The following is a 14098-nucleotide window of genomic DNA, read 5'->3' on the forward strand; positions in this document are numbered from 1 at the left end:
TGATGGATTGATGCTACTTTAATGCAACTAACGTGACAATCTGATCCGCAAACTATTCTCTGCATAAGTCAAAGCATAAGCTTAAGATACATGAAATATTCAGCAGTAAAAAATAAAAATTCAAGTAATTATGTTTTTTCATGAAATATTGATCGTTAAATACTAATATTAATTATTATAATTCTGAATTTTATGAATATAAACGACCAAATTAGATTTAAGCATAATTTGAAAAGGAACGAATATAGGGAGGGAAAGTCAAGGTGTGAAAATCATCAATGGCGATTAAACCAGTAATCTCGTATCCCAATGCAACTACGACTCAATTCACCACTATAAATTCCCACCTCTCCTCATCTTCGCTTGCATACAATCATCCACTATATTCAATTTCAGTTCCATTCCGGAACAGAATAGCTTATCTCCGTAACAAAACTCTCTCTCCTGCTCTTCAATTTTTGTATTCTTCTTCTATCAAAACACCTCAATTTCAGGTATGTCTTGTTAATCACTTCTCCATTTTAGTTTGCATTTCTCATATATTGCATTGCTAAAGTTAAATCTCTCATAACTGGATAATTTCATTTTATTAATCGAGATTAAAAATAGGTGATCAATTTTCCTAAAACCTCGGGCTCAAGAGTCAACATGATCGTATTATATTCTAACAATTAGTTTTCTTTTATGTTAAAAGTCCATTTGTAAAAGTGTACATATTCTATATATATGGATATGATGTTTATATTTAATGTAGAGGCAGAATAATAGAATTTCTTTAGCAATGTTATTAATCTGTGGTTAAATTTTTAAGCAGTGTTGTGAATTGATTTACAGATAAGATCCTCGATGACGATCACTTCCGAAGTTAGGATTATTGATAATAAACTTTTAGTGAAAGATAGGACGATACTGACTAATGTACCAGAAGATGTGGTCTTGACTTCGGGTTCGGAATCTGTTCCGGTTGGTGGTATTTTTTTAGGAGCTAAGTTTGATGAAGAAAACAGTAGGCATGTAGTGTCACTAGGGAAGTTAGATGGTGTTAAATTTATGGCTTGTTTTAGGTTTAAAATGTGGTGGATGGCTCAGAAAATGGGAGATAAAGGCGGAGATGTTCCGTTGGAAACTCAATTCTTGTTACTAGAGACGAAATCCGGGTCTCAAGTTGAGGATGAGACAATGTATGTTGTTTTTTTGCCTTTAGTTGAGGGACCTTTTCGAGCTTGTCTTCAAGGGAATGTTCAAGACGAGCTTGAACTGTGTTTAGAGAGTGGTGATTTGGAGACCAAGGGGTCTGATTTTTATCGTTCTGTTTATGTTGGTGCGGGGACTGATCCATTTAGAACAATTACGGGTGCAATTGAAGCTGTTAAGTTGCAGTTGAAGACGTTTCGGCAACTTAAGGAAAAGAAATTGCCGAGTATCATTGATTATTTTGGCTGGTGTACATGGGATGCATTTTACCAAGAAGTGTCTCAGGAGGGTGTGGAAAATGGTCTCGCTTCTTTGACTGCTGGCGCAACACCTCCAAAGTTTGTAATCATTGATGATGGATGGCAAGAAGTAGGAGGGGACACTGATCAACCACAATCTGAAGAACAACAATTGATGAGACTAATTGGAATGAAGGAAAATAGCAAGTTTAAGACAAAGGATGATCCTCCAATAGGAATTCAGAACATAGTAAGCATTGCAAAAGAAAAATACGGATTAAAGTATGTTTACGTGTGGCATGCGATAATGGGGTACTGGGGTGGGGTAAGGCCAGGAATGGAGGGTATGGAGCAATATGGGTCAGTTTTAAAGTATCCAGTGATATCCAAGGGTGTAATGGAGAATGAACCAGGATGGAAAGTTGATCCACTGGCACTGCAGGGTATTGGACTAATGGATCCAAAAAATGTGCACAAGTTTTATAATGATTATCATCAGTATCTGGCATCCGCTGGTGTAGATGGTGTGAAGGTGGATGTGCAGAGCATGTTGGAGACTCTTGGCACTGGTTCATCAGGTCGTGTTGAGGTCACTAAGAAATACCATCAGGCGCTTGATGCTTCTATTGCTAAGAATTTCCCAGATAATGGTTGCATTGATTGCATGAGCCACAATACTGATTCCCTTTACTGGTACGCTTATAACCATCTTCAGTTCAGTTTGTTTTTGAATTATCTTGTATTTCACATTCAGATCATTTATATTATTTCAATAATGCTGTTATGGAGGGTATTTGGCTGAACATTTCATCTCTGTGTAAGAGACGAAAGGTAACTCAAGAGGAGAGTACTACTTTTCTCCTATATAAAGAGGAAACTTCCAGCCAAACAGCCACATAATGTCTTGCTACTTGTTCTCTTCTGCTAATAACCTCTGATCTTTAGCAACACAAAGTTCCCCCTTTTTTTCCACACATGTTGTGTGAATGATACCATGTCGTACCATTTGAGGATTTTCTGGGGAAAATGATAATGTTGTTTTCAACTTCAAGTTCTTTTTATCTGATGTCACATATATTTTCATTAGAAGCAAAGTAATTCACCAAACATGATGACATATTCACTAAACATTCTTTTACGATGTATAAATAATTAATATAAATGGGGATATCAGAACTTTGTTCTCTTCTCGGGAAATTATCCTAGCACGTTTTTATTGCTAAAGCAACGAGGAAAAATAATTGTAGCATCTGCAATGAGCTGAAATGACTACTTGAATGTTGGAATTCTTTGTATAGGTTCTAAAAAGACTGTTTGAATTTCCATATAGGCATATAGCTTTAACCATGAGCTGTTACTAGCCTTTTGCTGATTTTAAGCTTGCTATGAACTATTGTAACATTTTGTTTATTGCCTAAACTGTAGCTCAAGACAAACAGCTATTGTTAGAGCATCAGATGATTTTTTCCCTCGCGATCCAGTATCGCACACCATCCATATTGCTGCAGTGGCTTACAATAGTATCTTCCTTGGAGAATTTATGCAGCCTGATTGGGATATGTTCCAGTCTCTACATCCAGCAGCTGAATATCATGCATCAGCCAGAGCTATTAGTGGTGGCCCTATTTATGTGAGGTCAGAGTCTTAGAAAGTCCAACTTAATTGTTCTGCGCTTAAAGTCAATGACTCTATGTTTGGAGGTACACATTATAACATAACAATTGACAATTTCTTATTGCAGTGATGCACCTGGGAATCACAATTTTGATCTCTTAAAAAAACTTGTTCTACCAGATGGGTCAATCCTCCGAGCACGCTTGCCGGGCCGTCCCACCAAGGACTGTTTATTCGCTGATCCAGCCCGTGACGGAGTTAGGTCAGTACTTACTAGTGTGAACTGTTTTAGTTAGTAACTACATTATATCCTTTGTTTTTCTATCTAAAGATGTCATGACAACTAAAAAGTTTATGATTATCCTACATTTTTAATGTAATATATCTTTTCTGATCCTTTTAGAATATTATTATTGTTTGGCCTAGAAACTTTGTAACTGTTAGAAACAAGTTTTCCAAATCAGTTTACTTTATGATCAAGTTTCTTGAATTCAAAGATTATTTGCAAATTTTGAAATTCAATTGGAGCCTTTATTTGAGGAAGTTCTAGGTTTATAACTAACATACCTCATGCAAGTCTAGCTAATAAGATATAAACAATCTGCAATAAATTTAGAAAAGCCAATTGGCTGAGTGTCTACTACACTTGAAGTGGGTATTATTTCTTCTTGATGATTTACATTTTTTGTGTTAAGTGTTATTAATACATTAAGGATCTTAGCCAGTTTTGTTTTGTTTCAGCTTGTTAAAGATTTGGAACATGAACAAGTACAATGGAGTGCTTGGTATCTACAACTGCCAAGGTGCAGCTTGGAACAGCACAGAAAGAAAAAACATATTCCATCAAACTCAATCTGATGCAATAACTGGCTTTATCAAGGGTCATGATGTGCACCTCATTGCAGACGTTTCCATGGATGATAACTGGAATGGTACATGTGCTCTATACTGCCACCAGAGCAGTAACATTCATATTCTACCTTATGATATGGCCACGCCCATTTCCCTAAAGATTCTTGAGCACGACATAATTACAGTTACACCAGTTAAAATGTTGGCACCTGGGTTCCAATTTGCACCATTTGGACTTGTAGACATGTACAATGCTGGTGGAGCCATTGAAGGGCTTAAATATGAAGTGAAGAATGGTGCTCAATTGTCTGGAGAGACAGCTGAGAACCTTGCAGAAGCAGTAATTTCATTGGAGGTAAAGGGTTGTGGCAGGTTTGGTGCTTACTCCACAACCAAGCCAAGAAGTTGCACAGTTGGATCGAGCAAGGTAGATTTTACCTACGATGCAGCTTCAGGTCTAGTTATCTTGAGTTTGGATTATATGCCCGACGAGAACCAGAAAGTTCACACTGTCAGCATTGAGTTATAAATTACTCATATATTTGTACTACGCTAAGATTGATGTTGCGAGATTGACTGATTACTGTTGTGATAATCTGTCATTCCTCAGTCTCAACTGTCAGGTCTCGGCAAACTCTATGCATACATATGTATCATTCCACTGATCTTTCCAGAATCATGTAACTTGTTATAGATTCACACTTGTCATTCTCACTCGCGTAATATTGTTCGAATGTGAGTACAAGTTAATAGTCCTCTAGGCCCAGGGACTTGAGAGTTCTGCAGTGGTAGTTTTAAACTTCTATTTTGCAGGCAGCTGGTGAAATTTTCTAATTCGAGCCTTTTACTGGGGACTAACTGGGCTTGAAATTGTCATCGCTGGACCAAACACAGGCCCATTAAATATAAATAAAATTTCCAATTAATTTAGTATTAGGTTGAGTTAAAAGGGCCAAAAAAAGAAGACGAAGTTATGGGTAAAAACAAAAGGACAGGAGGCCTACCAATCGTGACGAGCATGTGTGTTTGTAGTATTAGTTTTCACTGATAAACTGACAAACGAGTACATGAGTTTCCATACATTTGTCGTCCCCAACATTTGCAGAACGCACTTATTTTCCCGTCTCATTTACGTGTATGTGTAGTGTCTAAATTTACGTGTAACCGCAGTTTCTCCTTTTCCAAAGCTACGGTGACTTGGAGTTACATTTGCAGTAACTATTCTCGGTTTTCTCAAAGTGCAGGTAATTTTCTGGCCGTAGGGTCCTGTTTGTAAAATTTGTAGCTGGAAGTTCCCAAAGAGTTTAGGAGAAACTATGTGCGTTAATTAGTTAGTATACTTACTTTTCAGCAGCTGATTTTTCTTTTTAAAAAAGGAGTACTCCAAATGTTTTCAAAATATTTTTCATTTAAAAATATATAATTGATTCTACTCATATTATTTAATAATAATAAGTAAATTATTCAATTAAAATCTATAGAGTCGTCGGAAAGTGGGAAGCTCTCCGTTCCCGGTTCTCTTGATCCTCCGGAACTGCAAGAATTCTTAATTAGATTTTGAGAAGAGTGGAGAGCAACAGGACAAGAGAAATTTGGTAGGTAGCATTAGTGTTTTTTGGTTTTTTTTGCTGTTTTTACAAAATTTTGTAGTAGCTGATTTGATTGGGGAAAATCATCTTAAATTTCTCGCGCTAATTATATACTTTCTTCTTTATATATTAGCCTCACACCAAAAGAAAAAAGTCGAGATATTTCGAATTGTTTGTTTTCATCGTATAACTAAAGAATATCAATTTCAATTTTTTTTTTGAACACAAATGTATAATTTATATGAATTAAAACCAATAATTGTGTCATACAATCAATTCATCTAATAAATATGCGTTAAATGTATGTTGTATAATAAAAGGAAAAATACTTCAAAACTCAAATTTTTTCCCAATTTTTTTTATTCAAATGCTGTTATAATAATAATTTTTCAAGTAATACGATGAATCATGCACATATAAATATTTGTTCATAAATGAAAATCTGTGAATTTTATTATCTAAAATTAATACAACACCCTCTCTTTATACCAGGTTAATCAGTCAACTGGTTCATCCTTAATTCCTTGTTCGAGTATAAACTCTTGTACGCAACAAAAGTGGTGCAGTTTTCAGTGTTAAATTTAGGTAGCATGGTCCTTACAAAAAAAAAAAAAAAAAATTTAAAAAATTTAGGTAGCATGGCATGGATGGGGTTACCAAATCAAATCTCCCAACAACTATTAACCAATAGTGCTGAAAGTTTAAATGAACAGAAAAAGATGTCTAATGATGCATTAAGTATTTTAGTGTTAGTGTTGAATTAGTGCTTCCATAACACCTAACTTGCCCACTACCAAAACTTCATCAAATATATACTACTCCCTCCGTCCCACCAGGTTCTTTACGTTACTTTTTGGCACGCATTTTAATGCTTCTATAAAGTATATTTATATTATATATTTATTTTTAAAAAAAATCTCCAAAAAAAGTTTGACGTTTAAACTTTAATTCAAAAAAATAAAAAATAAAAAATACATTATAGAACTATACTTTACGAGAGGCTCAAAATGCGTGCAAACAGTGCACGTAAGCTTCCTGATGGGACGGAGGGAGTATTACTTTAATGAATCGCTAAACGCCATTAGCCCATCACTGATCTACGCTCCTTGTCCCGTTAACATATGCGATTGCGTCCTACTGGGAGAAATCTCGATTTCTCTCTTCTCATTTTAGTCCCGCTTTATTTATAATAAAACAATAAAACTCGTCATTTATATCTAATGACAAATTTTGAAATATTTTTCAAAATTCAAATTATAAGTATATTTTCAAGTTTTACTGATTAAAAATATACTTTTCTGTGTAGATAATAATTTTCATAAGAAATGGCTAGAAGATAGATAAACATTCCAACAATTTTCCGGGTCTAAACTGTTTAGCTGTACAATTATGGTTATACAAGTTTTTAATCTCGATCTTAATCACTCCGTTTGAACAGCCCAGCTTTAAAGTTGGACATCAAGATTAAGAAAACTATATTTAAAATTGAGCTCGAAATCATGATTTTTTAAAATTTCCACCAATTGAATATTAGAGTATAGAAAAACGCATATTTCTAAATCCGTTCATTTATTTTGTTTATTGTATTCGCAAGTATGATGATGAGTTGGTTGCACCAAAAAGCACGAAACACTTGTCCGCTATAAAAGGAGAATCCGACAGGGTTAAAGAGAAGAAAGCAGTGTCCGGCAAAAACGGGGAGGATGTCAAATATGTAGGAGGATATAAATGTAAAAAGACGGGTAAGTGTGGGGGGTGCATGGGGATCTTCTCTTTCCTTCACATGCCTCCATGTGAACATTTCCATCCCCAACTCCGTTTCGCCTAATGACACCCTCTTTCTTCGTCTTGCTTTCAATTTTCCAAAAATACATAATTTTACAGTGGAAACTTCGTCCGGAAAGATTCATATCAGAGTTTGTATCGCGCTGGTAGTCAAGTGGATGCGTGGATCAGAGGCGGATGTGGGAAGAGACACGTGCCTCTTTAAAATTTTTTTTACTATTTTTTTACTATTTTAAATTTTATAAAATTATAAAAATACCCCGTAAAATTTGAAAATATATAAGTTTTTTCTGAAAGTAATACGAAAATCTCATCTCGGGACCACTTATGCAAAACATTTATTTTCATTTTTGCAGAGTTCGATAACAATTTTTGCAAAACATTTATCTTGATTTTTGCAGAGTCCGATAACAATTCTACTATCATAATCAAATTTTAATATGCATAAGAAAACTTATTTATTTCGAGATTTATTTATTCTTCTTGGAACATATCTGACAAAAAATTAAAATGTAGGTAGAAATTACTTTAATGTACTTAAGTACAACAAATTTAAATCGTATAAATAATTCTTTATACTTAAGGGTGGGACGTAAATATATTTAATTATTAAATTAAATAATTTTTGAATACATATTTCTCTTGTCTCATTTTATTATTTTTGATAAATATTTTAATTTATTTAAATATATTTCTGTATATTGGGTGCAATTTTTTTCTTAACAAAAATTCATATACATTTTGGTATATCCTCCTGATTTACAAATAAAAAAGACAATGGAATGAAGAAGAAATAGAAAATAAAAATAATAATAACCCTGACAAAAATTTAAGAAAAAAAATTAAGTACTCCCTCCGTCCCTATTTATCTGTCCACTTTGGAAGTAAAAATTTGTCCCTATTTATCTGTCCATTTATACTTTCAAAACTAATTTAATGATAGTTTTTCAAATATATCTCTATAATTTCAATTTTCAAGGCTTGACTTATTTAAAACTTGGTTGAATTCATGTTTTCAAGACATAAAAGTAGGGGTATTCCACCATTTTCAAGATATTAATTAGAGGTATTTAATAAAAAAGTTTATACAATCAATTATTCCTTGGTATGTGTTTTTTTTCCCAAAATGGACAGATAAAAAGGGACGGAGGGAGTAATTAAAGAAAGGGTCGCCAGGTTGGGAAAAGAAAGCAGTGGGGCATTGATCAGTTTCTATTCTACGATCTCTAATATTCTTCTCGGGATTGGTGCTAAAAGACCTCTTTTCTCCCTATAAAATACCCCTTCCCCCTCTTCTAAAACCTACATCTCCTTCCCCCCTTTCCTAGCCTCCTCTCCGTTTTACATTTTATATAGATGATTACATCTACCATCTACAAAACCCTATTAGGGTTAGATCAGTCCCTTTAAACCATCGAGCCATATATATTGGCATCTTACAAAAATGGTTTTCTTTGTGTTCTTCCACGGCTTTCTTGAACTGCATCATCATCTCATCTATTTCTCAGATTTAGATGCTGCAGTTCAATAAAGCTGTGGGAAGGTACAACGATAATCAATAACAAGCCCAGATTATAATCTTTTAAATCTGTTAATTGCTTAGTTTCATGTCCAATCACTGATTATCTTTCTTGTTTGTTTTTAAAATTTGCAGATCTGTAATATTAATTGCATGCCAGTTGGCCTTAGATTTGAAGGTAATTTCATTCTTAATGCAATTTCATTTGTCTTTGCTAATTAATAAAGATGAATCAAATTGTTCAGGATCTGGATTAAAAAATATTTATTGTAATTATTACTGGTCTTAAACCAATATATGGATCATATTATTGATAAAATTTCCACTTTTGGTATTTTCACCATTCAATCATTCATTTTTCACTTGTTTCTCCCTATCACTTTGATCAAATATATTTTTACACCACTAAGGCCACACAATATACCCTCACATAGTTTTACATTATTCTGACACTAGTTTTCAGATTAACAATTGTGTTTGTAAAAACTTGATTTGTGAATGATACATGATAGAGTCAGATACATAGAGTACTCTTATGTGGCCCAGACAGACAATTGTTGCGTATACATATTAAATCTTCATGTATGTGTTCCGTGTAATATGTCTGTATTTATTTCCCTTATATGTTCTGATCTCTGTATAATGTATGCTTGCCTGCAGTGTGTATGCATGTAAGTATGCACGGATATACAAAGTACACACAGTTTGTGGGATCACAGTTATGTCACAATTTACTTGATTTGGTGATATGTAGCTCCAGCCATCAGTGTCTGAATTCAGAGACACATAGTACAGTATTAAATTCTTCTATGATGTCAATTAAATTATTTTACAGTAAGTACAATATGGTTTATGAATTTCAATATATGTATGCTTGGTTTGCTATTGAGATGAATTAAGTTTGCAATAGATTTGTGGTGAGTTTTTGGAAGTGTGTATGGACATTACGGAAATAAACATATTGACATGTTGCAAATGTGATTGAGTCCCGAACTGATATTTATATATGTTCTTTTTGGATAAATTTAAAAAAATGTGTTTTTTGCTTAAAGTAAAAAAAGTGGATTAAGCATGAGAAGTAAATTAAGACTTATAAGTGATTAAACTGTTTGAGAAAGGAGTCGTGAAACAAAAGTTAGTATTTTTAACTTTGAAAGAAGTAGAAATCCAGAAACAAGATCAAGTATTTACAACTTTTTAAAAAATTTCCAATTTTTTTACACAAACGGTTCAAGAAAAACTGAGGTCAAACTCTCGGGAAAAGAAGCGCTTATCTTACATTGCCAAACAGGCACATATTCTTTGTTGTTGATACTTAGAGCAAGTCGAATAGGTTACCTAAGTGAGATCGATGTATCAAGAAAGAGAGGCACTCTAACACTGTCCCAGTGATTACCTCAGTACCACAACTTCGTAATTCATTACCTATTTACCCTGTAAACATTATCATTTAGTAGTAATATTTATGAATAAAATTTTTTATCTCACTTCTTTCTTCCTCTTTTCCTTCTTCTTTCTCTCATATCTATTATTAAAATAATAATAGGAAAACAAATAAAGAGATTGTTAATTATTGGAGTTAGACACTAAGATTAGATTGCCTAATTAAATCACTAAAACTCACCGGGATAGATAACTGTTGAACTTGCTCTTAGAAATTAGTAGTTGATCTTTCACCTGTATAATTTATATGACTTCATATATTTATAATTTATTATTTTAATTATACATTTATTGTTGGAAGAAAGATTATATTTATTGGTCATTTATTTTGTTAAATTGAAATTTTTAACTTGAAACACAAAATGTCTCATAGCAATACAAAATTTATTTTGGGGAGTTTGAGTTGTGAGCAAAGGGTGTCAAAAAAAAAAGGGAAAAATTGAGATTTTTTGAACTTTGATATTTATCTTCAGTTTTTTCTTTTTGCCACAAATTTATCTTCAGTTTTTAATTTGATGAAATAGTAAATATATGCTCTCCGTCAGTAAGACAAAAGTCATTCATACCCGCTCACGCAAACTCCAAAAAATTGAACTCTGAAATCGTAAATTAAGCGGTCAGAGACACACATGACGAGAGTTCCCCCACTCTTAAAAGAGGAGTGAGATAGAACTGGATAAATACCTCATTACAAAAAGAACAACGAATAAATTCCAGACAATCAGTCAAGTTTAACCTTTTATACTCTTCCCGTTTCAAATTACATGTCCACTTTAAAAAAATCACATAATTTGAGAAAAGTGAATTTTGAAAAAAAAAATGTGTATTAAGTCATTAATTGAACATGTAATTGAAACGGAGGAATTTGCCTTTTATTTTCTTTTCATATATCAAGTTAAATTTTATAAATACACTCTATGAGAGAACTACGGAGATTGTGTATGTTCTGTGTATTGAATACACAAAATTGTACTCCCTCCGTCCCATATTAAGTGGCCTTATTTGACTTTCACGGAAACTAAGAAAAAGGTAATAATACAAGATAAGTTTAGTTGAAAAGTGGGTCAAGTGGGTAAAGTGATGGGACTTAGAGCAACTCCAATGCAATGCTATACTTGGTTCTATTGCTATATTATAGCATCAAAATTAAAAAAACTCAACTCCAAAAGGGTGCTATATTTGGATGCATCCATGCTTAGATGCATCCTTGGTTCTATATTTGAAACCAAGGATGGATCCATCCATGTTGCCACATCATCAATAACTAGAAATTGGAAACTAGTTAATGAGTTAATGAGTTAGGTAAAAGTTAATGAGTTGGTTCTATATAGAAGTTGGGTAAAAGTTGATGAGTTGGTTAAATTTGAAACTAGTTATAGAACTTAGCATTGGAGTACGAGTTTTATTTTAGCATCAAAAAACACTTTTTGGTGCTATATTATAACAATAGCAATAGATATATAGCATCTAGCATTGGACTTGCTCTTATGAATATTTTAATACTACCTCAATCCCATTTTAAATGTCCTGTTCTGACTTTCAAAGGTCAAATTGACCAATTTTTGACCAAGTATAAAGAACAAATTTGTTATTATTTTCCTCTTTAAGACGTCCCAAATAGAATGAACCTATCACACTTACTATTTTTGAACACTACTTTTCACTATTACACCTGCTACTTTCTTCCACTATCTCCATTCTATAATAATATAAACATCATTACACCCACTATCTTCTTCCACTATCTCAAATCTATTACTACCTCCGTCCCTTTTTACTTGTCACTTTGACTTTTTGCACGTAACTTAAGGTGAGTAAAAAACATAATTCCGCTCATTATTTTTAAAATTTTCTCTTTGTGAATAAAAATATAAACTATAAACTTTAATTCAGAAAAAAAAAATTTAAAAATAATAAGTAGAAGTATATTTTTTAATCACCTTAGGTTAAGTGCAAAAAGTCAAAGTGACAAGTAAAAAGGGACGGAGGTAGTATTAAATATTGATAGGTCCCACCACTTTACCCACTTTTCAACTAAACTTACTACCTTATTCTTAATCTCTGTGAAAGTCAAACCAGCTCGCTCAATATGGGACGGGGGGAGTGTAAAATAGAGAAGTAGTGGGTGTAATAGTGAAAGCTAGTGTTCAAAAATAGTAAGTATGATAGGTTCATTCTTGATGGGACGTCCCAAAAAATAATAAGGGTCACATAAAATGGGACGGAGGGAGTATTATACTAATATATATGCTAGTCAGAAAGACCAGTATTTCATTAAATTTAGAGGTAATTGCATATCGCCCCTAAGTATCGTTCAAAAATGATAGAGTACCTGTACTTTGAGAAACTCAACTCGCACCCCTTATCTTTAGTGTTCAAACCCGAGATGCACCCCCTAAGTTACGTTCAAAAATGATGTTGTACCCATACTTTTGGAAACCTATATCCTTCCATTTCAAGAACGATACGCACCTCCTCCGTTGAATTCCGTTAACTTCCGTAAAATACTCCTCCGTTTCAATTTACATGCCCCTTTTGCTTTTTGAGAAGTCAAATCGACTAATTTTTGACCAACTATTAAAAAATATTTATTTATTATTTTAGGAAATAGAAAGTTACATATTAAAATATACTAGACTTTGTTTAAAAAAATATCATCAAAAAGTAAATCTAGTCTATTATAATAGAGGTAAATAATAGGGGGTCCGAATTGCAATTACCTCTATTATTTGCGAAATTCGGACCCTCTATTATCTGCGAAAACAAATAGACTAGATTTACTTTTTGATGATATATTTTTTAAATTTTTGCTTAATTAACTTATCCCCAAGTCAAAATGATTTTACATATTGAATGATTTTAAATTTTTAGTGACATATGTATTAACTATTAAGTACTTAAAATATACACTATTTTAAATATAAAAAATAAATATTATGTGATATTTATTATAAACAATACATAAATTTATATATTGATTAGAATATATAAATATTTATTTTGTTTGAAAAAATTGATCAATTTTTTTTTAAAAAAAATATCAATAAAAATTAAATCTAGTCTATTTTAATATGTAACTTTCTATTCTCTAAAATAATAAATACATATTTTCAAATAGTTGGTCAAAAATTAGTCAATTTGACTCCTCAAAAAGCAAAAGGGACATATAAATCGAGACGAAGGAGTATTTTAACGGAAGTTAACGAAATTCAACGGAGGGTGTGCGTATCGTTTCTGAGATGTAAAGACTGGTGGTGGAATTCGACTTTCCAAAAATATGGGTACAATATCATTTTTGAACATAAGTTAGGGGGGTCTGCATTGCAATTACCTGTATAGTGACTTAACGGAGTGTAAAGAGTTAACGGAAGTTAACGGCAGAGGGTGCATCTTGGGATTGAACACTAAAGATAAGAGATGCGAGTTGAGTTTCTCAAAGTATAGGTACTCTATTGTTTTTGAACGATACTTAGGGGGGCGATATGCAATTATCTTTTAAATTTATTAAAAGTTATGCAAATTTCGCAAGTAAATATTGCAAAATATTGGAAGACATATTGTTCTGCGGGATATGTTACTCAAGACAAAACATGTTCAACTCTTAGAAAATATATGATTTTTTATAACTTTTAATAAAATAATAATCTCTCTCTATATAATATGTTTGGTAGAAAGATCTTTTATTCGGTATTTTAATTGAAAAACTTAAATAATGTCCGCCGTCTCCGATAATATACAACAATATATTTACGTAAAATTTTTGTCTATATGTAAAATGATACTGTATTCATATAATAAATCAGAGTTGCTGATGATTTCGCTTGGACAACATATAGCTGGATCTGATTTGTCAAGTTCATGCA

The 14098-nt window shown here is 32.7% G+C and overlaps 1 protein-coding gene and 1 long non-coding RNA gene across 2 annotated transcripts; both read left to right on the forward strand.

Moving 5' to 3' along the window:
• The first annotated feature begins 213 nt into the window (after positions 1–213).
• Positions 214–4609, forward strand: LOC108227787 (probable galactinol--sucrose galactosyltransferase 6). Its single transcript, XM_017403128.2, has 5 exons — positions 214–494; positions 835–2126; positions 2859–3068; positions 3175–3309; positions 3789–4609. Exons 1-5 carry the CDS (start codon positions 279–281, stop codon positions 4426–4428), a joined length of 2493 nt encoding a protein of 830 aa, XP_017258617.1. The 5' UTR covers positions 214–278; the 3' UTR covers positions 4429–4609.
• Positions 4610–8441: 3832 nt separating this feature from the next.
• LOC108226872 (uncharacterized) lies at positions 8442–9630 on the forward strand. Its single transcript, XR_001807748.2, has 2 exons — positions 8442–8970; positions 9453–9630. It is a non-coding gene; the product is annotated as an uncharacterized LOC108226872 (long non-coding RNA).
• Positions 9631–14098: the final 4468 nt, after the last annotated feature.

Source organism: Daucus carota, chromosome 6 (assembly GCF_001625215.2).
Source record: "Daucus carota subsp. sativus chromosome 6, DH1 v3.0, whole genome shotgun sequence".
In the NCBI taxonomy this organism is placed as follows: domain Eukaryota; kingdom Viridiplantae; phylum Streptophyta; class Magnoliopsida; order Apiales; family Apiaceae; genus Daucus; species Daucus carota.